This window comes from Xylocopa sonorina, chromosome 1, assembly GCF_050948175.1.
Source record: "Xylocopa sonorina isolate GNS202 chromosome 1, iyXylSono1_principal, whole genome shotgun sequence".
NCBI lineage: Eukaryota > Metazoa > Arthropoda > Insecta > Hymenoptera > Apidae > Xylocopa > Xylocopa sonorina.
Genome location: NC_135193.1, coordinates 13,653,550 through 13,678,677, shown reverse-complemented (window position 1 = coordinate 13,678,677; position 25,128 = coordinate 13,653,550). Strand labels below are relative to the sequence as shown.

Sequence of the window (25,128 nt, the reverse complement as noted above, 5' to 3'; positions counted from 1 at the left end):
ATTATTTATTAGCAGACGCTGAAATCGTAAAACGTCTAGTCGAAAGCGAAATTCGATAAACGCGAACGGAGCGCTGCAAACTTTACGAACGCTCCGCTCGAAACGGCGAGGGAGGCGAACCGCGGAGGTGGTAGAAATTTATGATTATTATTAAAAAATGCACAATTAATGACGCAGACACGATTAAAAATTAATAATTAATGACGAATTTATTACTGGGAATTACGCGCGTAATACTTACTCCGTATTAATTAATACAGACATCCTGGCTCTCGACTGCGCTTCTAATTTATTCCTGTTACCGTCTGTCATAAATGTTACATAGAATATATGTTACGCGTAATACGTACCGTCTGCCTCGAGCAGCGAGCGTGATAAAGTGAGTCCCGGGAATGTATCAGAAATTGTTACCTTCTCCCGCGAGCCGCAAGTGTCATTACACCTAAATATACGTAACGCCCCTGTAATCAAACACGCGTTACAACGATTCACCGAACGGCAGGTGGGAGGGCGGGGGTTACTTAACATTTAAAAAGCATCGACAATGTTGCGTCTTCTCCTATGTTTATGCAATTAACGATCATTAAGCGTTATTAAACGCAACGGAGCGTGCGCAGTACAGGAATAGAAGTTCCAATTGCACAGCGCGCTTCGCCTAGATAAGCGCATACATAAATAAGCATTAACGATACCGCGGACCCGTGGTACGCATCCGCGGATACGCGCGAGCTCGCGCGCGAACATCGCCGATCCGATCCGCGGTGTCCGCGCATTATTCGCGCCGCCTGTTACGCGATTGTCCCCGCGTTACGAAATACGCGGCGAGGAGCACGGCGAGAAACATTTTTATCGCCGCGCAAATATTTAATCAGGATCACCGGCGACCTGAATACCATAAATCAAAGATGTTCCCGCGGTCGCTTGACTTTTTCACGGCGTTACGTAAGGAAAGCTTGGAGACGAGCCGCGCTCTTCATACACACACGCGCCGCTTCAATAACGCACTCTCCCTATTTACCAACGGTTCGTAACATTCGCGCGGCTCTACACGCATTTTTCGTTTCCCTCTCTTATCTTTCATTTCACCGGCGAGCCTTCGTTGACGGACGCCGCGAGCAGTCTGGGATCGAGTTGTGTACAGACGTGGTCGTGTAGTTATTTGAAAAAAAGAAAAAAAATGAAAAAAAGGAAGCGTCATGCGAAATGAAAGAGACGCGCGAAACTCGTGGATCACTCGAGACGATTCTCGCTTCGAACGAAAAATCGGAGCGTTGGGTGGCACTGGTCAGCTCGCGTCCATCTAACCGAGCTCCCCGGATCACCGAGCGAGTTCGGGATCCGGTCGCGGACGCCACCAATCCGTGTAAGTACCCACGACATGCGAACGGATACATATCCATTACATTATGTATGTTACATCGTACATAAGACGCTCTCTTTCGACACTTACTCCTTTTCAAGGTGACGGTTCGCCCATTCACACGTACGACTCTCTTATCGTTCTGGCTGTACGCACGTCCGTGCACACTTCCAGGCACCGTCGAACCACGAATTAACCACCGTGTGTGAGTATGTTACTCACACGTGAACGGTGCCTGTACGGTCTTTGAGACAAGTCCCGAGGTACAGTCCGTGGCGAAAGTCTGTTTCCCTGAGATCGCGAACCAGTGGAAAGGAACGTGGTTCTTTTTTCTTTTTTTTCTCTTTTTTCTTTCACGCGAGCTATGGATAGAACCTGACCTACGCGAACGAAGACTATGCTGCGGATGGAGGTCATCGGCGGCCATTGTTACGCTCTAACGAATCGAAGGATGTCGAGTTTAATGAATTAACGACGAAAAAGTGGAGTATAAACAGGCCTCGATTAATTGCGCTGGAATCGAGAGCATAATGCAATTGGAGTATGTTTGAATCGGTATTTAAATGTTGCCGGCATTGTGCTGTTGCTGGTTGAAAAAGAAACGACGAGAGGACGCGATGCAGTGCGGCCCGCGCGTCCACGTGAGTTAAAATAGCGAGTACCTTCCTCCTTTTTCTTCCTTTTCCCTGAAAGGTAGGATACTCGCATTTATATTCTTAAACGAGACATCCTGCATGTTTAGTGGCGGATACAGACGGTTGTCGTCGACGCCGTGCAAAGGCGAGAGACGAGATGGAAAGGAACCCATTCAGTATAGTTCACATGGAGAATGCGACTCGCACCGACTACAAATGACGGGTACACATTGACGGCGAAAGTTTTACTCCTTTTCTTCTTTCGACTCGCACGAGGGCACGTCATAAATGGTAATTGATATTTTCCTCCGTGCCCTCGGGCTGTAACAAAAATGATTGCTGCCAAGAAAGAGCACGATCTCTTTCTCTCTCTCTCTCTCTCTCTCTTTCTCTCTGGTACACGATTCGCTCCATGCTTTTTTCTCATTTTTTCCACCTGCTGTGCACGGACTGTGTTCGCTTCTCATACGGTTTAATAACAACGCACGAATAACGAAAAAAAAAGGAGCGGTCGAGCTAGATGGGTTCACACTTTACCATATAATGATTGGACTACGGACGTTCGTCCCAGCGTATGTGTCGAAATATGTAAAACGTATGCGTTTGATATGCAAAAAATACGCTGTGTCAGTAATGATGATCGTCCGTGCACGTACTCGCGCGTGTGTCTACGAACGTCGAATTGCGATTATGCGTGCGATTCGGAGGAACGAAACGGAGCAACGAGGAAGCCGTTGAAAGGTGCGCGGACAAAATGTCTGCGGGGATGAGATATCTGAAAAGCTGGAAAGACGCGAGGAAATTATTTAGCGCATCGGCACGTGTAGCGAGAGATTAATTATTATCGTTCGTACTGATTTTTTTCCCCCATATTTTCCTTCCAGCCCGAACGTGACGATATTATCGCGGCAGGAATTTTTAATTCAATCCCGGTGCATGTTTGCCGAGATAATCATTCGTTGAACCAATAATGTTTTCTTAACCGCTGGTATTTTTCAACGAAAGTAAATACGACAACCGGTTGGTTCTAATCAGTCATTGGTACATACGTATTTATAAATAATCAGCGGCTTATAATACAGGGATCGGATGCGACAGTAAACACAAGTGATAACCCTTTATCGAGGGAAACCGTCACACCGCAAACAGTAGTGTATCTCGATCGAATGTTATTTCATCACTTGGTTGGTATTAATGGAGCTACAACGTAACTCGATACCTGTAGATACCCTTTCAGCGAGGATTGCGTTACTGAAAATGGTATTTCCAGTAGAAAAGCCAGTTACCGGCGCCAAATAGTTTTCAACCGAACGTTTCATCGCTCGGATGCGACTCGTAAATCAACCGTATCGACATTTATACTTCGACCATCGAGAATCTAGCGAATTTTTCGTCCGCACAAATTGCAAACGATCTTCCACATTGTCGCGTTCATTTTATCCGCGTTCAAAGCTGTTACGATTTGTTTATACGATTAAACGAGTACAGAGTGAAAACGAGTTTTTGCTAAAATCCGTAAGTTGCACGGAAATAGTTCAAAACAAGCGAAAACCGGTTTCGGATTCGAGGGGGTGTTGTTGAAATTTTGTTCGATGCATTCTATAAAAATCTGAACCGGTCTTGGTCACGAATGTCTAAAAATTTCTAGAGTCAGTTTACAAATTTCTGCTCGTTATTCATACAGTCGGGCAGAAAATTCTGTTGCCTGCGTCGTGCATAAAATTTCGAATGCTTAAAAATCGAGCCAAGTTTACGAACATTTTTTTCAGCGCACGTTCATTTAAAATGTGAAATATTCTACAAATATTACACACGGAAATAGAATAACTTTATCCTGTAATAGCCCGCGCACAGCGTGGAAGGAAGTAACGGAGTATTAAAAATTTTAATGAGCGAATCGCGCAGAATCGCAACTCGACATGCAAAACTGGATTGGCTGTTCGTTGCGTGTTAAAAAGCAACCATCGATAATATGTATTATTAATTATTATAATTCCCACGTGCTGTTTCGAAATTTGAAATTCTTAATCGACTCCATTCCGCGCATAGAAATGATTTAATTGCGGTCTGAGAGGCGCGACTGTACAGAAACTTTTCTGGCCGACTGTATATACTCAAAAATAGAATAAATCTGCTATTTCTTAAAATACCACGATTCCATTCCGTTTATATAATACAATGGTGACTAAACCAGCAATCGGAGCAAGCAGACTGTCAACAAGTGCTTGTAAATAATTCGTCATTATTTCATAATATCGGCATGCAAATTGCGTTTAAGATCCGGCGTAGTAAGTCACATCGTATTCCAAAAGGCGGTGGAATAAAGTCGTGGTTAATTCCGCCGTGAATTCTGTCTCCATAAATTCCGCTCGGGAGCGAAAAAGTGTCGTAAAAATCCATCGAAGAAAATATGATCATTTGCATGTGGCGTTGTTTGTTTTCATACCTACTTGTACGTCTTATCGCTGACTGCAATATTATACACGATACAAATACACATTCGCGTTCCCACGTACGCGCACCATCAGATTTGCCTATGTCCACTCGATGTACAAAGTGTGTCCGTAAAACGGTGTTAAAACCATCGATCTATCGGTACTTCGCGAAAGCAATAGTGTGATATATTTTTAAATGAAAAAAAACCTATCTAACGCCCCTAACTTAATCTTGGCGGTGTGTTATTCGCGTAGGATACGAACGTTGCGCAACTTGAGTCGATTGCGCTGATCTATTTATACCGATTCGTCTGTTTGTATCGAATCGACCTGTTTACCGTTCGATGCAAATATGAATATTACTAAAAAGAAGTTGCGATTTCTCTGAAAATTCTAAAAGATCGTGGTAAGGTAGAAGTAAACATCCATCAGAGTCTCGCGACGTCGTCACTGGCCGTAATTGTCCGTTTTCACTGACCGCGTGAAAGTATGGGCGCACGATGAAAGCGAAGAAGGAGCTTAATCATTTAGATGCACAGAATTTCGAACGGACGTTAATAGATAGCGTAAATTTTCATCAATGATTCGGTGAAAGTGAAGAAACGAAACGAGCGGGCAGCAGAAAGAACGATCCGGCGTGTTATAATAGCGCAGATTTTTTGTCGCGTGTAGATTAACGATACCTGAAAAATGACGCGTATGAATGGGGGCCTTGCGTCGTAATTACATTTACATTCATTTAAACGACAGAAGTACTTTCTATTCCCCCCTCGCATGTCGCTTTTTACGCGATGAGTAATCATATAATCGCACTTTCCTTTTGACGAACGGATCCTCAGTGATTCGATGCACGATATTATTACGAATGCGTACCAATCATCATTATGTGGCAGTCACCGGCGTATCCTGTTCGTAAATTCAATTTTTAATAACGATCCTTTTTTGTGAAACTATCGGTACGTCTAGCGAGAGGAAAAGTAGGTACGCGCGTAAACGTTTCGCAACAGTGAGCCTCGTTAACATGTTATAAATGGTTCCAAGGTTTTTGAAAAACCTTCTTAAGAGAGTACATATTCATAAATCTGATATTTTACAGCGTTTCGTAACCAATCCGTTACAAAATAGCACGCTGTAACTACTTTTTAGTAAGTTTTATGCTAATTTCTCGCTGATATCATTGGTTCTGTACACAATCGGTCGTGGATCCGAGCTAGAAAACGATCGAGCATCACTTCGACGGCCGTAGGAGATTTAACTTTGTGCATGGTGCACATCGACTTACTAGGATGGCGGTATTTACGGGCAGCGATTGGTCGATTCGTTTTAAGCGTGATGGCCTTAAGTGGCCAAGAGTGACGCTGACGTTTAATGACAAGCGCCTGCTGTTGAAAATTGCCGAGTAACAACTGGCTACTTACAAAGTCCACCACGGGTCACTGTTACGTTAAGCAAAGCCATGAAACTGTCGATGCCGATGTAACCGCGCGTTCTACGCAAAGATTTACTATTTCCAGCCGGGCTACGGAATCGTGGCCGTGTTAAATCATTATTAATGGTATTTGTGCATCGAAACGGTCCAGCGATAAAAATTAGCCGCGGTACGCGATAATGTTCCTTTAACGGCGCTCCGTGTATGTTTTTACCTGCGAGCGATGAACGAAATGGACGTCGGGGATTCTTGAGAATTCAATCAACTTCACGGGGAATTCTTTGCTAGCGAAAATTACGGATAAACGATGAATAATAGAGCGTTAGAAACGGAGCGTCGTACCATTTGAAAGACGTCCGATAATATTATAACAGCTTCGACACGATTCACTAGAGGAATGCGATTCACCGACGAATATTATTTGTCCTCTCTCACTCGTTTCGAAATATATCTCCTCTCACTTGTAACGTCTCTATGCTTTGATCACTTTCTCTCGATTGAACTTTCCATTTTTCTACACCCGCAATTTTTATCCACTTCTTCCGTCTGCGATTATTCTTCCTTTCGAATGACGCTCCTAGCTCGGCGATAAATTATTCGCATGGAAAACCTCCCGTCGTCCGTCTGTTGTTTCGCAATTACGTGTTTCTTTGCGTTTTGTTGCCGATCAATTTGTATAATTGATACGATACTACTGGAATTCGATATCAACTTTCGAACGTCCCGATGCCTCGCCAACCTTTTATTTCTGTACGATTGTCTTTCTTCTTGTTACGAGTTCTCCGAAGCTACGAGAGATCGTAACGTCTCTATAGAGGATGAAACGAAATTGAATTTATTCAATTTATTTATGGCACATTGGCAACAGTTTACATCCAGGAAATCTGTGTTACCCAGACTAATCTCTTCCGTCCTGAATTACGCATACGCATTTAGCTTTCGTGATGGACGGCGAAAAGGTGGGCAATTAATTACACCAGCATTGACAGAAACTCGAAATATTATAACAAGGAAGTACATTATTTCACCGACGTTATTTACGATTCATGGTGTGCAGTGTTACACAAGAAGTGTCTTGGAAGGCTGCCATAAGGTGTAATTTATCCCCACCCTATTCTTTATGTGTACGCCAATTCTTCGGCTCGCTAGATCACGGCATCGTATCACCGATTCTTCGAGTTTCCCTCGATTTTATTTTAATTAAATCCGACGGGTAGAGGTCAGCGTCACGTGTATTCTGAGACGCGTGACGTGGATACCTGTTTTTTTAATTAATTAGCATTGAACGATATTCGCCGTTTTGTAAACGATTTCATAAAAAAGAAGATGAAACATTTGAAGCATGCTTTAATGGTACAAAAATATGGAAACATTTTAACAGAATAGCAAGCTATTTTTGGAGGTGTAAAAAACCAGTCCTGTCTCACAGGAGGAGTAACGATCTTGCCGGCAATTAACTCGTCGCTTCTCTTAATTAAAAATTATGATTCGCTATATTACTGTATTTCGGGACCTTTAATTACAGAATATAGTCGAGATAATCAGAGTGGACTAGTACTATTGCCCTAAATATTACTTCGCCTCTTATCGGGTGAAATAAACACAAGATGTGATTCGAAGTGGATCGCTGCTGAAATTTAATAAGCATAATTAGAACTTTCAACTTCGACGGAAGAATAATTCCCTGCTTCGATGAGTGTAACGTTCCGCCATAAATAATTCATTTCGTTGAACATGGAGGAACATTTACAAAACATCCATGTGGGCGATAGTCGTGAGACGGTGTACCGCATTAATTTACGTGGAAATAGTATTGTTCATAAATTTTTCAACTTCAATCTGAGTTCACTGCGAATAAATTTAGATTTTTGAGCACGAACGGGAATTAATGAGAGGGAACAAATTAATTTATATTCCTTTATATAATGAAAGAAGGTATTGTATTCATGTATTGTTATTGACCTTGATTTATCGTGAATAAAAAATATATCCCTCACGCCGGAAACGTCGAGCATATGATCTATCGCCGCGCTGCTAAAAATTGCCAAAAGCGTTATTCGAACTGGTATCGGATCCGTCGACCCTTTGAAATCGAGAGACTGTTGAAAAATGGCAATTTAATTAGCGGCAGAGCTTGAAGAAGGGGATAAACGACGAAGCGCCGGTCGAAAGGAGCGTTTCTTTGATCTGGCGAAGTGCAACGAAACATCGATATCGCGGAAGAGCGAAGGGGAATAATGAAAGTCGCTGCATTCGCGATTGCGGCGGTCATGATGCACAGGCGACACGATTGAAATACCACGGCGTATGCTTTCCGCCATCGTGCATTACAAAGAGGTCTTCCATGGAAAAGAAGGGGTCGCCATGACGGATTTTCCATGACGAGCTTCCAGAGGTCAAAGGCCGAGAACCTTATGCCGCATACCTCGTACAAGCAAATACCAATAGAACTCGCTTCGCCTCTTGTCCTATCCTCGCATCATTTTTTCTTTTCCGTCATTCTCTTTCTTTTTTCAACAGCGTGTTCGTTAAGTTTAAAGGACAGAGTGTTAAATGTTAACTCGTGAAATGCACGCGCGAACAACTCGTAAAGGAATTGTGAAATGCCTGCTCGACGAATAGCCGCTTTTCGAAATAAGCTTGGCTGGAATAAATTTCCCCGTACAGCTCTGTACAGCTCTGTTCAAAAATAGTGGAACGCTTGGAAGGCGTAGCAGAGAGAAAGAGAGAGAGAGAGAGAGAGAGAGAGAGAGAGAGAGAGAGAGAGAGAGAGCAAAGACGAACGGTAACGAATAAAGGAACGAAAGGAGACTAAGCACGGCAGTCGAGTATTTAACTGGGAAAATAATAAAGCAAGGGCTACCGATTAATCGAGTATTAAGAGGAGACCTGGTTTCACGGTTACATCCAAGACGGTCGTGGTTGTGCAACAGTGAAAACTGATCAGGGTTGACGATGCGAGGCCGCGCAGTACGATCCGTATGTAAATTAAATTTAAACAAGTTTTAAGGATACTCAGTAATCGATAAGCAATGAATAACGAACAATGATTAATGAGACGCGATTGAGCAAACCAGTTTCGCGAAGGGTGTCTCGGAACGTCACCAACTTCGCTGCGCGATACATGACAGCGGCAGAAGAGAAGAAATTAAACAGCGAATGTACATCTACCATCGATACGCTCGTCAAATACAATAATCTCAATGAATTTGATACAATGTTATCGGGACAGGTAATTCAGAAGATACATTTCTCTACAATTTTTATCCACCATCGCGCGTTCGTGCGCTAGAAATGTAGCCACCTGTATAATTATTAAGCGCGATTAAAATACTTCGACGAAGGTGCTCGAAAATCATCCGCATTAATGAACTCCCCTCCCATTTAAGGGTCTTTATCGTAGACGGAGCTAAACGAGGACTATTTGGACCATTGAAATTTCGCCAGCCGAATTCATTTCGATTCCTGCCCCGTCATCGAAGAGGAGCACGATCCGTGGCACCCCCCCTCGAAAGAGGAACGGCGGCTCCTCCGTCAAAAGTGAACGCCTTCCTCTAATTGCTGTCTTCGGGTTTTCGAGTTGCCCGCGCACAATACTGGGCGCGCGATTAATTGCTTCTCCGGGGCTGCAATCCAGCACGCGGTGCACAGGTCATTTCCTGTCTCATCATAAATACCGCAATATTTTCCGTTCGAGTAAATTCAGCCACGCTGTAATAAATCAGGTTCGCCGATGTACGACGTGCTCACTTTCTTGCTTAGGCTGTTGCGCGAAACCGGCAGGGTTCAGGGGAAAAGTAACGAGGAAGTCACGAAGAATGGGACGTTTTATAAATGACCGGCGCATTCAAATTAATTCGTATAATTCACCTTAACCTGGCAGCAGGCTAGCGGAAAAGTGTAATTTTAAAAAGTGTGCCCTATAAATTCGTTGAAAATCCGCGCGCGACGGGACAGAATGATTTGCTGCGCAAAGAGTCGACGCGTTCCCGCGGATTAAGTTTGTTTAGAGCGTTCAAACAACGAATGACAATAATTAACGGGGGCTCATTAAAAGAACCGGTCTCGGTAGGAAAAGCAGGCTGTTAGCAGTCGGCGATAAGAGAAAAATCGCGGGCGTAGTACTCTATTTATTGTTCGCACAGCTTTAGGCCGTTTTCACACCGAACGAATCACGCGCGTGGAAATCTGGTAAGCTCTGCAGCGAATGAGAGTTCGCTACGCCACGCGCGAATTTCAAAGACGCTCCACTGTAGTTTTTCGTAGAGAACATCATCTCAAACGATACTCGAGCTGTCTGAGACGCAAAAAGTCGATCGATCGATCGTGTGAACGACTGAATCGATAACTGTGCTACTCAATGCTTGCGAAATATTGTTCTCCTTTAGGTGTGGCATTCCTTTGTAGCGGAATGAGAGTACAGAGGGAGAGATCGATCGATCTATTAAACGATTGCGTAACAGATATAACTTTGTTCTTATCAATTAACTCTGACGGATAGATGGTCGTAATACGGCAAGAAAATAATTTACGAACGTTCTACTTTGATAACGGATAGACAAACGATAGATCGAAGACGCGAATGCCGATGCGAAAAAAGTGTTCAGCCGAGGATATTGAGGAGAGCGAGATATGATTTCACCTTTTCATTCTACTTGGCTTTTACAACGGAAAGCTTTTACTTTTACGCGTAAAACCTGTACGGCGATATACGGCATAATATAAATATACGCGGCGATCGTGGAATGAAGGTTCGCGAGTGATCGTTGCGTGTGAGGGAAGCCTCACGGATGCGTTCGGTGGAGCCCGTGGAATGCAAGTTCGTTCATATATTTTTCCGTTCTACTGCCGCGTAAATTGCAGCGTAAACACTTTAATTTTATCGAGGTGTAACAGATGTTATGGCCGGCGGTTTTTGCGTTTTGTAACTCGGCGAAAGATAAAGGGGACAGTTCGAAACGAGACCGAGTGTGAAACGCGACAAGTGTTCGAGATAGGGTTGAAGAAACGAAATCGAGAGTGAATAGATAAAGCGAAACGCGTACTGCCGTGCTCTTTGCTCGGGGATGAAGTCATTTTTACCGGGAACGAAAATACGCTCCCATCGCATTTCGTATTTAAAACGAATATGTATATACAAGATAAGAGTAATCATCATTATTCTCAGATAAGTATTCTGAATTAAACGAGAATTGCGATAAGATCTGTTGCATATCAGTAAAATATGCAAATTAATATTTATCATTGGCGAAGAAATTCCTCAGAATTCCTGATAAAATGGAGTAATTTGATATTTCAAATTTCAATCGTGCTCGCCGGAATTGCAAAATCGCTTTCTACGAGAACCTGTAAATGCATCCGCGAAGGTTCGTTTCTACCGCTTAAGAAATTTCGCGCACTTACTGCCGATGACATCGGCAAACTCCATTGAGAAACTTTTATTACCTCACCTTGTCTTCGATCGCCATTCACAGCGATAAACCAATGGATCATTAACATAATACGTTCCTTTTTTCCCCTCGATCACGGCCTCGTTACTTAGTTAAGCGGCGCTTCAGGAACCGAAGGCTTCCATTATATTTTTACGCTAGCCTGTGCATACTTAACCTTGCGCGCGAATGATAATTATGTTCGCGTTTAATTATTTCACCGGCGAACCCGTTTCGCAAGAGCCGGAGTGGTGGTAAATACGAGGAGAGGCGAAACTTAACATTTTTCGCGGCGAACGTAAAAAGTATCATCGCCGCGATGGCCTTGCTGGAAGGTCACTCGCGTCTTCGCCGAGCGATGCGCGCATAACGAACGCGGCAATTATATGAATATTTCGCTGCTTAACTTTCCTCCACGATAATCCGTCGTTCCGATTTTTCCCGCGTTTACACGTGCAATTATGAATTTTAACACTTCGCCTGCGGAGCCAGCGCTATTAGCGATTTCATGGATGCTCGATTGGCCATCGACGCCATCTTTGTCGAAGGGAGTTCGTCACTCTTCGCGCTTCTCCTATAAATTCTACGATATTCAATCAAATAGATTACGAATACGTATTTCCTCGATAAGACGAAAGTGAACGACTATTAAACGAAGCCGTTACTTCTCGGAATTTTTCTAGCCAAACTACGCACAGATGCCCTCGACTGAGAGTTGACTTAAGTTATAAACTCGTATGCTGAAAAGCAACGTAACGTCGTTCGAAACAAATTATCGAAAGCCCCGCGTGGAACCAGACTGAAGTACTTTTCTCAGAAACGTAAATAAATTGCCGTGTAGCTTTCAACGATGAACCGTAATCGGCCGTAAAAGGTCGCGATCACGCGTGGTGAGGCGAAACCGGAAACTGTCGCGGATTTTTGAGCGGTAAGCTTGTCGTTGGTTGCTCGTTAAAACATTGCGGTGTTTAACGCGAAAGATCGAAGGCTCGGTTAAAAAAGGACGAGGCGAAACGCGGCCCCGAGGGGGGGCCAGGAGAACCCGTTTTACGACTCTTACTTCTTCTTCCACCGTGGCCCTCGGCGTCGTCGGCCACCTTCTCTTTTTTCCTCTTTCTTTATTTCACCCTTCGTTCCGCCGGACATTTTCGACGGAGAACCACGCAAGAATTCGCTACCGCAGAGAGTTTCACCGGCCAGCCTATGCCGGGGCCCCGCGCTTTTTTCTCTCCTCTCCTCCACGTTTCCCTTTTTTCTCTTCCTCTTGCGTAAACACGACCGCGTGATTGGTTCCCGTCTGCACGATCTTACGTTTCTGCGTCTTTAATCGCGATGATTTACCGCGGGATCGATACTCTTTATTACCTTGACAGTGCGCTCTAATCACCGTAATCCTCAAGTTGCCATTTACCGTTACCATTCTCGGTGTGGGAAACCGTTCGCACCTCGAATCGTATATCAAATATTCCCGTGGGAAGGAAGAAATTGAAAAGCTGTTTAATCCGAAGCTGAACCACCGCGGATGTGGGACACGCGACCGGGCAATCGTACCTAGACGAATCCACGTTTCTCGGTTCCACCAGATGCGAGAGCCCGCATCTCGCCAGACCACTCGAACTGATTTCTAAATTGCTCGTCCACCCGCACTGTCACCCCCCCTCGACGCGTCGCGTCGGATCAATGGTACCCTACGCGGCTCGAAAATACGGGCCTTTAAGTCGCCATAAAACCACCCTCGACACGCTCCGCCGCTCGATCGAGTCACGATCGCTTCAACGAAATTGTGAAATTGTAACTTTCGAGCGTCTTGCCGCGTATTTCCATATTAATAAATTGCTGGGGCCTCGCGTGCCATTACAGGCCATCCAGCGCGTAAAGAGAAAAATAATCACGGAGCGGTAATATCGTGGAAGAACCGTGAATTAATTGAAAAAGGCACGCGTACGTTCGCGAAGGTGAAGCAAAACGAATTGGCAGAAGAGCCGTTCGCGTGATACGCTTCTGTTTGTTAAAATTAACATCGAATTGATGAGCTGAAAGCGTCCGCGGTCCATGCCGAGCAAACTGCTCTCGAACGATAACATCATTCCACGGTGTGTTGTATTTGCATAAATAATTAAACTATCGCCGGGTATTCTAAATTTGATAGTTTATGACAATACATCATCGTCGACGATTAAGGGACGCTCGTTTCCACGCAACAAGAACGATGACGCTTATTAATCTTTTTAATTCGTTCCTATGGGATATCCTTATAGGAAAGGTTGAAAGAGAGACGATCGGATCGGATTTTTTGTTCGCATTCGCGAGATCGTAATTTCCCTTGGAAAAAAAATTCTTCCATATTAGAAGAGGGACTTCTGTATTGCGTGCCTGCGAGCAATCGATCGCTCGTCGCGATTTTCACTCCGTGTCGAGCGAAATTATTCATCGGCTGGTCGCATGCAAATTATCTCCTCGAGAAAGGCGTGATGTTCCTCTCATTACGCTTTACCCGGGTAATTCGTTCGCGTTCGAAAATCCCGTGGCTGTATTTCAGAGATGTTCGAATTTATAGCGGTGTACCTTTATGATGTACACCCCAGCTACGGTTGTACGATGAATTTCCATCTAATTCGTTATGCCAATTCACACGGTACTAATTGAACGCTGCAAAGGAGAGAAACCAACAAACGAAAGCACATTCTTCTACCGCCACTTAACACTAGATCTATAACGTAAACGGGTCGCCTGAACGATTCGTAATTTCTCCTAGAAATTCTACGGACAAACAACCGATGCATCGTTACATCGAAATTATCTCTAACTACGACTTTTGTAAAAGATGCGAGCGAACTTCGAACGCGAGGCGTTGGCAAGATGTTCGCTTGGAGAGGAAAAAAAAAAGAAAAGAACAAAAAAAAAGGACGAAGAAAAACGAGAAACGGCGGAAAGCCGTCGCGGTCTCAGAAACGCCGGCAAAATCGAAATCTGTTCGTAGAGAAAATGTTAAGAGCCATTCGCTGCGCCTTTTACGATCCGGCTTTGCATTCGAATCGAGGAACCGTGCAGCAATGCACCTCCTTAAGTATTCCCGTCGTATTCACGGCACAGCCGTGTGATTTCCTCCTACCGAACGTTTTCTAAACGAATCCTGAACGACTCGAAGGGTCGCCGATCCTGAATAAACGTCGGGTCACCTTGAACTTTCTTCTCGCTCGCTTATAAGCCAGTGTTTCGTGGTTGTTCTGCGAGGTGGATCGCGTGATACCACGAAATATCATCACGTGAGCCTGGAACTCACTGTTCGAGGCTGATCGACAGGTTACTCATTGCGAGGGAATCGAACCTTTTTCCTTTTCTTCTCTTTCCTGCTACACGTCGATGTAACACATCGTTCGATTGCCTATCCGTGATTGATTATCCGCGATTGCCACTTCATCGTTCGAACGTGGAACTTCTCTTGAAAAAATGTTACGCAGACGCGCACGGCGTGGACGTATCGAGCGGGGCCAAGAATATAAAATATGCATATGCGGTGCTTGGAATATTTATTGCATCACCCGAATATTAAAGAGCGTTATTATTTATCGGATAAAACAGGCATACGTGCTGCAATCGAAAACGTGCCTTGGTCGTTGTTGAGGCAGTAAAAAAAATGCTATTTATTGTAGTCACGTCTATAGTGTCAATTGGTGGCGTCACGGAACGTCCGAGCGAACACGTGAACATCATTTTCACTACAGTTCTGTCGACCCCGAAGAACGAGGATAAAACAGTAATTGTCGTCCTTCTATATCTTACTTTTCATGTTGAAAAATATTGATTCCTACATAAATTAACTTTCGTAGTTAATTATCGTAAAAAAATGTTCACCGACACGAAACGGCTAATTGAACATCGTCAGTCGATATTCGACAACAGCCGACATATAAAATATTTCAGATATCCACGCGATCCGTTCAGAATCACCGAATCATCTGGCTTAATCGCCACTTACAGACCATTAAGATCTTTCAACTTGCATTTATTCCTCGTCAAATCGATCGAAGTAACATTCTGAATCTGAATTCCTTTCGAGCATTTATCTCTGTCCAACCTCCAACGACTAATCGTTAACGCTATCGGTCGCGTTAAAGGCAGATTTTCCTCGATCCAAGGTATTCTCCATTTTGAATAGAGAAACGAGTGAGAGAAAGGCTGACACCATCCCTCTCGCGGCAGAAAACCCCTGTTATTCTTTCCGCTCCCGTTCCCAGCTGCTGAGCAGCGGCGACACTTACACGAAATAATTCCTTCCAGTTAACACCTCCTTCGCCGTGAGCCGGATCAAGAGGATCGCGTGATGATCGAGAGAGTTCCACCACCGGGCAGGACAGCGACAAAGGGGTCGGAAATCGGGGCTCGCGGGCAAGATTTTTGGTCAGTCCACACACACGCCCCCCCCTCACCGAACACCTGCGGGCATCTCCGTGGAATAAAACGAGAGAACGATGAAGAGGACCCATAGGTGGAAGAAGTGGAAGAGGAAGAAAAAAGGTGGCTCTGGTCGAACACGGAGACAGGAGGAACCAAGAGAAAGAGATGGGGAGAGAGAGGAGGGGAAAGAAAGAAAGAAAAAAAGGGAGAAGAACGGGGAAAAAAATTAGACGCATCTCGCGGAGGGGTAGACCGGTTCGTCTGGTCCTTGATTTGAAGCCAACAGTATCCCCCGGCCTCCTCTCGCCCTTCTACCCCCTTCTTTTTCCTCGATTTTGATCTCCCTCGGTTCGGTCGTGTCCGCCATCCCTGCGCGCGGTTGTCGTCCGATCTTGCTGCTCTTAGCTCCTTTTCGATCGTTCTTCCCGAGGGCGTTGCCTGCTACCGTTCCCGGTGCTTGCTCGTCCTTCCGAGATTTATATTTCACCGCGCAATAAGACCGCGTATCCTCTAATTGGATCCTCGATCCCCCTTCGACGAAAACGCGCCGACCTGCCCTCTCTGGTGACGTTACGATTTCTGCTTTATTAACCCTCTGGGGGCCGGATCGTTTCGTATCAAGTCGCATGAATACGAAGTCGACGCGCTGCAGCGGAATGGGAGATACTTTACGTACATGATTTTCGAGGATGCTCGTATTATTCATTTTTCTTTCCCTTTCTCTCTCTTCCTCTCTCTCTCATTTTCTCTCCTTCCCTTTTTCTTTCTCTCGCTGCTGTTATGGATGGCGTCGTAACTTTGGGAGAAATGATGGTAGATATCATATTAAGATTAACCGAACACGTTACTACGGAATGTTCCCCGGTTTCTTGTGGTAGACGTATAAAACAGTTTAAATATTTTCATTTAAACTCGAAAAACCAACGAAATGTATATCGACGTTTCATATGTACCGTCATATTTTTCCTTACCAGGAAAATATTAAATAGTATATAATTTGCTGGCCGTCATTACATATGAATGCAATATTCATAGAAAAAGTCGATGTCAGTTTTCTAAGAAGCAATTCTATTTAAAAGATGTTTCGCAATAGTAGATAAGAATTGAAATACAGTCTGTACTCATTTATATTACGAAGTGACTCGAGTAAGTAAGAAACGGTAGCGATAGGCCAGGTGTAAATAATGGCACAGACGGAATGCGATCAATGCCAGAGTATCGTGATACCGATTTTTATGGTCGATTCAAAATTTTCTGTTAAATCCGATGGCGGTCACGCTGGGTATGACTAATATCACAGGATCTCTTTGCGGTATGGTGATATAAACGCTAACACGATAATTGCTGTAATAAATCGTGACACATTTCGCATTGTAATTAAACTGCGAAACGTTGAATTTATGCGCTGGTGCGAGAAAACATTATACTTTTTAACGAAAGCAACCAAGTATCCCCCAATACATATAGCAACCTCTAGCTTGAATTAAATTTCACTTTTGCCTCGATAAGTACGTAAATTGTATCCGAGTTCCCCACTTTTTGCATGTCCACGACGTTAACTTAGGATAATCCCAGATAATCTTTATTCATAAATATGTAAATGAGAACATTGTAACACTTCTAAGAAGCAAGTAAATGTTTTCTTCTTTAAAGTCGCGATAGTCGCGATAATAAACATCGTTATTTTTCCGTTCTTGATAAGCGAGGCAAATTATTAAGGTACCGATGAATTTTCTATTTCATTTCCTAAACTGTAAATTTCCTGTCAGTGTCTTTTAACCAGAAAAGTATCTACAAAATTAACTGCAGTAACGATCAAGCAAAAATCGTATGTGGGAAATGTCTGGTTCTTTCATGGTCCACTTGCTTTACTACTTAAACACGTTGCAGCTAGATGTAGGTGATTTATTTTTTAAAGAGTCGAACCCAATACGAGATTGTAATTATGATACGATATGTTAAATAATGCGATATCGCTGAGTAAACAAATACTTCGTGATGTAAGTAGCTTATTTATAATAACGTGTAATTCGCAACGTGTAAAACAAAAGGGCCTTCGCACAATGTAATTTCTTTTGCGCGAGTATACTTGTGGATTGCACAGAAGAAAATAAAAGGATAAACATGAAACGATTCATTCATGATATCTTGCGACACGCTTGATTACGCGAAACGGTTTGCAAGTAATGGTTGCATAGGTGAACTCGTTGCACAGTGGCTTGTGAACCAGTGGTTCTACTCGTGACGCATTTGATAACAGAATCATTATGAATATCGATCAGAATGATGTAAGAACGGGAAAATTTAACTGTAGCAAATTCTCTTGATCTAATATTAATACAAGGAAAAAGTAAATTAAAATGAAAATACATTCTCCTAATATAATAATAAATTAATAGAAACTTTTCTCGAATAATAATTTTATAGAGGCCTTAAAGATAGACTTGTTATCTTCATCGGCGATATAACGACCAAATTTTTCAATTTCATTTTTAACAATTTTATAAACAACGCTCAATATATGTTTCTCCCTCCTGATTATATTATTTATTATAAAAAGAGATATTATTATGTTTCAACCGAAATTAAATTGCGCGGTTAGTTATTCGAATTTTCCCACTCTGTGGTTTCAACTTCCGTGTTTTCATTATTCACTGAGTTTACTCAGAAGGTAACTAATATAATTTAAAATTGATCGATCGGTAAAACGTTGTCGCGCATTGTTATTGTCACTGGACTGGTTAAATAAATTCTATATAAATACAACCAGTCGTGTATAACGGTTTAAACCTTTTGTTGTACGACATGGTTAAATGACTACAAAAGAAAAACTTAAAAGCATGCGACTCACCACAGCAGATAAACGGGATAGCTCAAAGGAAGTCATCAGAAATGTTACCACAGCCAGTAGAAAGTAAGGCTGCCATAGGAACCATTGCTGACAAAATGGTAGAAAATCCTAGTTTTCTCTCACTTGAACGGCATAATAAACTGTAATCAAATAAAGCAGTTCAAATAAATGAATAATTATAGAATTACTTATTTTAAGATCATATTACATATAAACAATTGTAAAGAAATACATAACCGACGAAAACGAAACTAAAATAAAAATTCACAAAAGTTTATTTAGATTTACGAGTATCAATTATGCATTGATTAAACAAATTTTAATAAAAATAAAACTATCGACGGGATAACGATTGAGAATACTAAGTAGTCGATAAGGAAGCTCACGAATATACCACAAAAGTAGTGATACATTTCGTCGGCTAAACAGGGTAACTCTTTTGTGATTGGTTGAATTTAAATGCAACTTTTACAGATATATTACTAACCTCTAGCATAGAAAATTTGACAAGCCTTATCAAATTTTACTTTATAACTGATAACAATTCCGATGTATCGATAAAAGCAAATATTACAATCTCAAACTACCATCCTATACGTACTTTATATAAAAGTTAAGAATCTGATATGTAATATCATTATCGAAGTACCACGGTTATAATTACCAATTTATTTTTGAAGAATAAAATTGTAATCAAATATTGTACCTGGTTAGCTTCTTCTCTTCTCACTGTATGTTTTTCGCGAGTTACTCGATGTATCAGTAAATCGAAATCAACGAAATAAAGTAAAGATTCACTCAACGACACGAGAAGATGTTACTACAAACGAGATACTAAACAGGCCAATCGCCCACAACTACTAATATTTGACTGTATCAGACCTGTTATGTATAAAAACGTAATGGTAGTATTTACATACTACAAACGATGGTCCCGTATTAATAATGAAGAGATTACGCGAACACTGTCTCTACGAAATTGCGAATATAATTTCCGCGGTTAGATTGAATATTTGCACACGGCACGAAGAGGTTCGTAAGACTACTATACTATTTCTATTTCGCATGCGCGTCTATCATCGAGACATCTGACGAGACTCTACGTGACTTTGCGTGTCGCGTGTTTTGAAATATCGACTGCACGAAAATATTATTGGTCCCGCCGTGCCCTCTACAGTTCTATGTTATGTTTCCTTTATGATTCTACTTGTATATTTTTCCACGCAGTTGGTACTTCAAATGTTCCTATGTATCAAAGCACGTTTAAAATGCTTTCTTTCAAATCTTAATCGTAAAACGGTTAAGAAGTTAGAATTTACTGTCGCGTATGTTAAAAGACCGTACTATAAATGTCGAAGTTTCGGTTTCAGTATAAAAAAAAATCGTCCGGTTTCGGCGATATTGCCGAAAATCGATTCATTCGGGCCAAGAAATATGAAGAGACGAGAAGAAATCAGAGAGCGGCAAATTTTAATGAGAACAGAAATATATCAAACAGCTCGCAAAGAATACAGAAAGAAGGTTTGTATACAGTTACTTATCTTAGCGTTTTTAGTTATCGTACGTATCATTGTTGTTTTTATTTCAATGATAATTTGGCTTTAGAAGTGCAACCTGTACCTGCCCCAGCACCAAAAAATCGGTCGAACAAATTGTTAGCATGGAAAGCCGAGCGGGAGAGACGAAAGAAGCTTGAAGAAAATAAGAAAAAGCCAGCTTTTGTGGTAGGTGTGGTCCATCATAAAATTTATTCTCCAGTTATTGGAAGCACAAGCATTGCACCAGTGGTAAAAACTGATTCCATTCCAAAGAGGATCACAAAAGCAACAGAGAAAAGATTAACAATTAAAACAAAAAAGAATGAAGTTAATACGAATGCTTCGCGTAGAAATCCTATTAAGACTAGCAAAAAAGAAAATATCGAAAAGAAACACGAACAGCTATCTGTTCCTGCAGATTCTAAGGGCAATGAGTCGCAGAAAACGCAAACACTCTTATTTGGCACAGTGTCAAATACAATTAGTGGCATAGAAGATACATCTAATAGTTCTAAAGTAGAAAGATCCAAAACAAGTAATGAAAGTGATAATAAAGAAGATAATACAAAAAAAGTTGATATTCCATTGAATGATACAAGTTATGTTATTAACGATGCAGAAGATACCTCTGAAGAAGATTGCTCATTCAAACTATCATTCGATGAAAAAGAAACATTTAGTTCTTCTAATGATAGTGAGAGCAAGACAAAGGCTGACAATAACAAAGTATTTAATAATAGTATTACTGAAGCAAATTTTTCCTTGAAGAATAATAAATCTATATCGACATCTACAAATTCTTCATGCGAACCAGCATTTTTTTCGCCATACGTGGTCTCTAGACGTGGAAAAGACAATGCTAGAAAGGAACAACAGTTGAAACGTGGTTTCAGTATTGGTCATTCTCCAATTGACAATATTCCTATGAAGGATACTGTCATGAAAAGTTTAAATATCTCTGTCGAAGATGAAGAACGTACAGCACAATATTTCCAATTTCTTTTGAATAAAGAAGTAGAGAGATTGAATGAACTGTGCGAAAAATGGTTAAAGATTAAAGCAGATCCCGAAACTACAGAAGATGGACAGTACGAAATAAATCAAGCCATTGGACAGACAAACTTATTAATAAGCAAAAAATTTGAACGGTTTCGTGGTTTGGTTGCTGATTGTGAAACAGGGAAAGGGGAAATGTTGGTTACGTGTAAAGACTTGCAAGGATTTTGGGATATGATGTATATGGAGGTGAAGAATTGCAATTTACGATTTGAAAAATTAGAAAAGCTTCGTTCACAAGGTTGGAAGGAAGATGAAGTGCCCCTTAACAAACCAGTTACTAGAAACAAATGTAATACGAAGAAGAATATTGCCCCTACAAGGACAAGTTGTCTTAGAACCTTTTTAGCAGGGAAGAAAAAGAAGCAGATGGAAAAGATGGAAAATAATGATATAAAAGTATTTGTACCTAAATCAAATTATATTACAAGCAGTACATACAGTGCAAGTAAGACTCCCCTTGTAAAATATGGAAGAAACTCTATGGGCTCTGTTGATCGTAACACAAACAAGTCTGCATCTACCAAGTATGATAAAAGACGAAGTTTGCTGCAAAATATACAATTATCTCAAAACCCTAAAAAAATGAGTAGTCCATTAACGATAATGAAAATAAGTCAGCTGTGTAAGACACCAGTTGTTCTCTTGGATGATTCAATATCGTATATTAACTCAAATCAAACACCTGCTAAGAGTATATTGAAACAATCAAAGAGTTCCACTGAATCAGAATCTCGTGGAAAGTCGTCGAATAAGGTTAATTTTGACGATTATATAACTTTAAGTGAAGTACCAATTGACGAGGAAACGCAAACAAAACTGGATTTAGCTGCAGCCCTGACAAGAATAGATAATTTGGATCTTGATAATCCTGACGATTCACCTATTAAAGCAGAGAAGAAACTTTATTTTGATGATAGTTCGGACGAATGTGAGAACAGTATTAAACAAAAATCGATATTAAAAAATTCTACGAATAAAATAATGTCTGATGAAATGCAAATGGAAATACCATTGCAAGAATCAAATAAAAACGTTAATACACCGATAAGAAAAAATATTAGAAGACAAAATGCTGTGGATGTAGATGAGGAGATATTGGATCTGCCTGCACCATTCATAAAAGTAACTAGTTCTACGCCTCATAACAAACTAAAAAAAGATAATAATTTGAATACATCAAAGGAAGAACATGTTTCTATTAATGAGAAAGTAGTATCGAATGAATATGATGAAAGTATACGGGTTTTGAGAAATAGAATAATTACCCCAACAAGTAAACCCAAAACTAGGAGATCTAGGAAATCTGTTAGTGTACAGGAACCAGAACACAAAGAAAATAAAATATCCTCAGAGAGAAGACCGAGGAGAAGTGCCATTAAAGTCAACATTAACGTTAAAGAGGGAACAAATTTACACAGTTCTGCTAATAATACAGAAGGAAATATTAGCAGAAGAAGATCCACCAGAAGCATCAAATTTTCTGGTACTGATAACTTCTAATCCACTAATAGTTTATTTTCTCTAAAAATAAGGCTAAATAAGTATGTATATTTCATTATAGAGGAAGAATATAGTGATGCCATGGATAAGCCAACTCTACCTATGACTCCTCATATTAGAAGAAGTAAAATACACTTTAACCAGGAAGAAAGTACTGCAGTTGCTGATATGTCAAATTCCTTCAAAGAGCTCGAGACACGTAATTAGCCTATTTTAAGCTTCATTAGTCCAAGATTCTTTAAATATTATGTATATATCTTCTATATTTAAACGTAATTCTGTTTCAGCTCCAGTACGAGTCAGAAGATCTCGAATGAGAAAGGTATAATTTCTAAATTGACCCTAAAAGATTTAATTATTGCTTATGTTTTGATTTTACAATTTGATTTCTTTTAATAAGTTAAACTTTGTTATTTTCTTTTTGCTTCTAAAGTTTAAAATATACACATGAATGTTTGTCATTGTAATGATTTGTTTCATTATTTCAATTTTAATCTCTAGATGGACACTCAATAATTAAGTTATTGAATATAGAAGGTACTTTATTTTAATTTATTTACGCAATTATTTCACGAACTGCTCACTACTCGAAAAAAATGTTTCAAATAGAAATAAAAATTTTATGCAGACAGGAGTGCCTGCTAAATTTCAAGGCGAACCTGGTTTTACTATATGTTTGCGTTTAATCCCACGTTTTGGGTCCCATTTTTTAACTCCTATTTTTCACAAGCTTCCGTCCTATTTTATTATTTTTTTCGTCGTATACCACAAGTAAATTGGATAAAAGAGGTTTCGTTTATATTCGCGGAAAGATAGTTGATAGGCAAGTTATTCTACCAAAAGACGGTACGAAAGATCTCAGCAAAGACCGTCTGAGTTGCAGCGGCGGCGGCGGCAGTTGTAGTTATCTTGCAAGCACGCTAGAGTGAAGCTAAGGCCGGAGACGCACGAGCTTTGAAATGTGTTTCCACTTAACAATCGCTTGCCCTTTGTACTGTCTATAGTTTATTTTTAAATATAGTTCTATTAATATTCAAACATCAGTATATTTAATTTTTAAGCTTATACAATATATGTTTTGCAGCTATTTAATATATAATAGCACATTACAGTAGAAGCTTTTAATTATCTGTGTGCTATTTTTTAGGTATTAGGACATGAAACGGGAAGAACAAATTTGAATATCACAAAAGTATCTAAATATTTTAATAGTTGCTTACGTTATTTAAGAAAAAATGGATGGAGCAACGTAGAAAAAGAAATTGCAGTGTAAAAAGAGGTAGATAAGAATTAATAGCATATTCAACGTTGCGAGGGAACCTCGTATCGAAGATACCCAGTAGTTCTTACTCATAAAAATGTTTTAATTACAATTACAGATTCGATTCTTCGATCACTCATTTCGCAATTACGCCTTTCTTCCTACCAACTTATCGCAACAAATACTGAAGAATATGAAATTTCTGTAGACTCGGCATTCAGTGTCCATTCGCGAAAGCGGCTCGCGATAGTTTTATTCTAAAATGGGCACCTAGCTTAACTTTAGGAACCGCGTGGCGAGTAGGTGGGAGTATAACAGAGCAGCCCCCATAAGTAAAAGATTCAGTCTATCCGCGGCCGTCCGTCAAGTAGATGTCTACCACTGTAGGGCTCGTCTCCTACCAGAACGTCACTTCAGTTAGTTTCCGTTCACCGAACGTTGCGCAGTGTCTCGGGAGCCTCGTGAATGCCACATGTCGTCCGTCGCTGCTACCGACGTCCTGACCAACCACCACCTCTCGATCAACCCCTAAGGATCTTACCCGAGGATCCCTCTCGATTTTGACCGCGTCGTAACGCGCGTTTATCACAGTTTACCGCGCACGACCGCCGTTGAATGAGTACGACTGAACGTGTGATTTAGTGCAAAATACGTGCAAGCATGTGGTTAGCGAATTTTTTCGCGGGCCTGATCGGTCTGATCTTCATCGTCGGCTTATCACCCCGGTGCTCGTACGCTTTCAACGTAGAGACGAAAAACTACGCGGTCTACCAGTACGAGAGCAGATCCATGTTCGGATTTGCGGTTTCCGTCTACAGGGACAGATTTGGTCGAGGATGGTGAGTTTTTACATTTTTATTCCTCTTTGCTTTACATGGTTGAATTTCATTCATTTAAATACATTTGAAGATTCGAAACATGTTGGAGCTGTTCGATGAAAATAAATTAAATCCCGACTACAAAGTTTTTATATAACAAATATTTCACTGAATTGTTTCGATTAAAATATTGAACTTTGTAATATTAATGCATTGTCGATTATACCATTCGTGTTAGATTCGTACATATTCATTTGCTAGTTGTATAGTTCGTCGAATTTGTCAGTAAGATATTTTACTTTACGTAGATATCTTTTATTATTTTATGAGAAATCTCCTCGTACTTGCTTGCAAATAATTTTTGAACGCATCCTGTGCGTGTTGCGAAATCGAAGTGTAGTAGAACCTCTGCTCT

The 25,128-nt window shown here is 41.0% G+C and overlaps 2 protein-coding genes and 1 long non-coding RNA gene across 3 annotated transcripts in view; all 3 read left to right on the top strand.

Annotated features, from left to right (window-relative positions):
• The first annotated feature begins 1,253 nt into the window (after positions 1–1,253).
• On the top strand, positions 1,254–15,869 carry LOC143428371 (uncharacterized). The gene is made up of 2 exons (XR_013102416.1): positions 1,254–1,363; positions 15,570–15,869. It is a non-coding gene; the product is annotated as an uncharacterized LOC143428371 (long non-coding RNA).
• Positions 15,870–19,777: 3,908 nt separating this feature from the next.
• LOC143426472 (uncharacterized) lies at positions 19,778–23,171 on the top strand. The gene is made up of 4 exons (XM_076899960.1): positions 19,778–20,058; positions 20,143–22,617; positions 22,696–22,833; positions 22,922–23,171. The coding sequence occupies exons 1-4, from the start codon at positions 19,887–19,889 to the stop codon at positions 22,960–22,962; spliced, it is 2,826 nt and encodes a 941-aa protein (XP_076756075.1). The 5' UTR covers positions 19,778–19,886; the 3' UTR covers positions 22,963–23,171.
• A 1,058-nt stretch (positions 23,172–24,229) lies between these two features.
• The window catches only part of If (integrin subunit alpha inflated), a 60,436-nt gene continuing 59,537 nt past the window's right edge, over positions 24,230–25,128 (top strand). Inside the window, exon 1 of the mRNA XM_076902747.1 lies at positions 24,230–24,734. Coding sequence (XP_076758862.1) covers positions 24,556–24,734 — 179 coding nt within the window. The 5' untranslated portion in view covers positions 24,230–24,555. The remainder of the gene's footprint in view (positions 24,735–25,128) is intronic.

Coding starts and splice junctions, on each gene's coding strand:
- LOC143426472 (XM_076899960.1), top strand. CDS start 19,887: ATGTCGAAGTTTCGGTTTCAGTATAAAAAAAAATCGTCCGGTTTCGGC. Junction 20,059..20,142: donor GCAAAGAATACAGAAAGAAG/GTTTGTATACAG, acceptor ATTTGGCTTTAG/AAGTGCAACCTGTACCTGCC. Junction 22,618..22,695: donor CAGAAGCATCAAATTTTCTG/GTACTGATAACT, acceptor ATTTCATTATAG/AGGAAGAATATAGTGATGCC.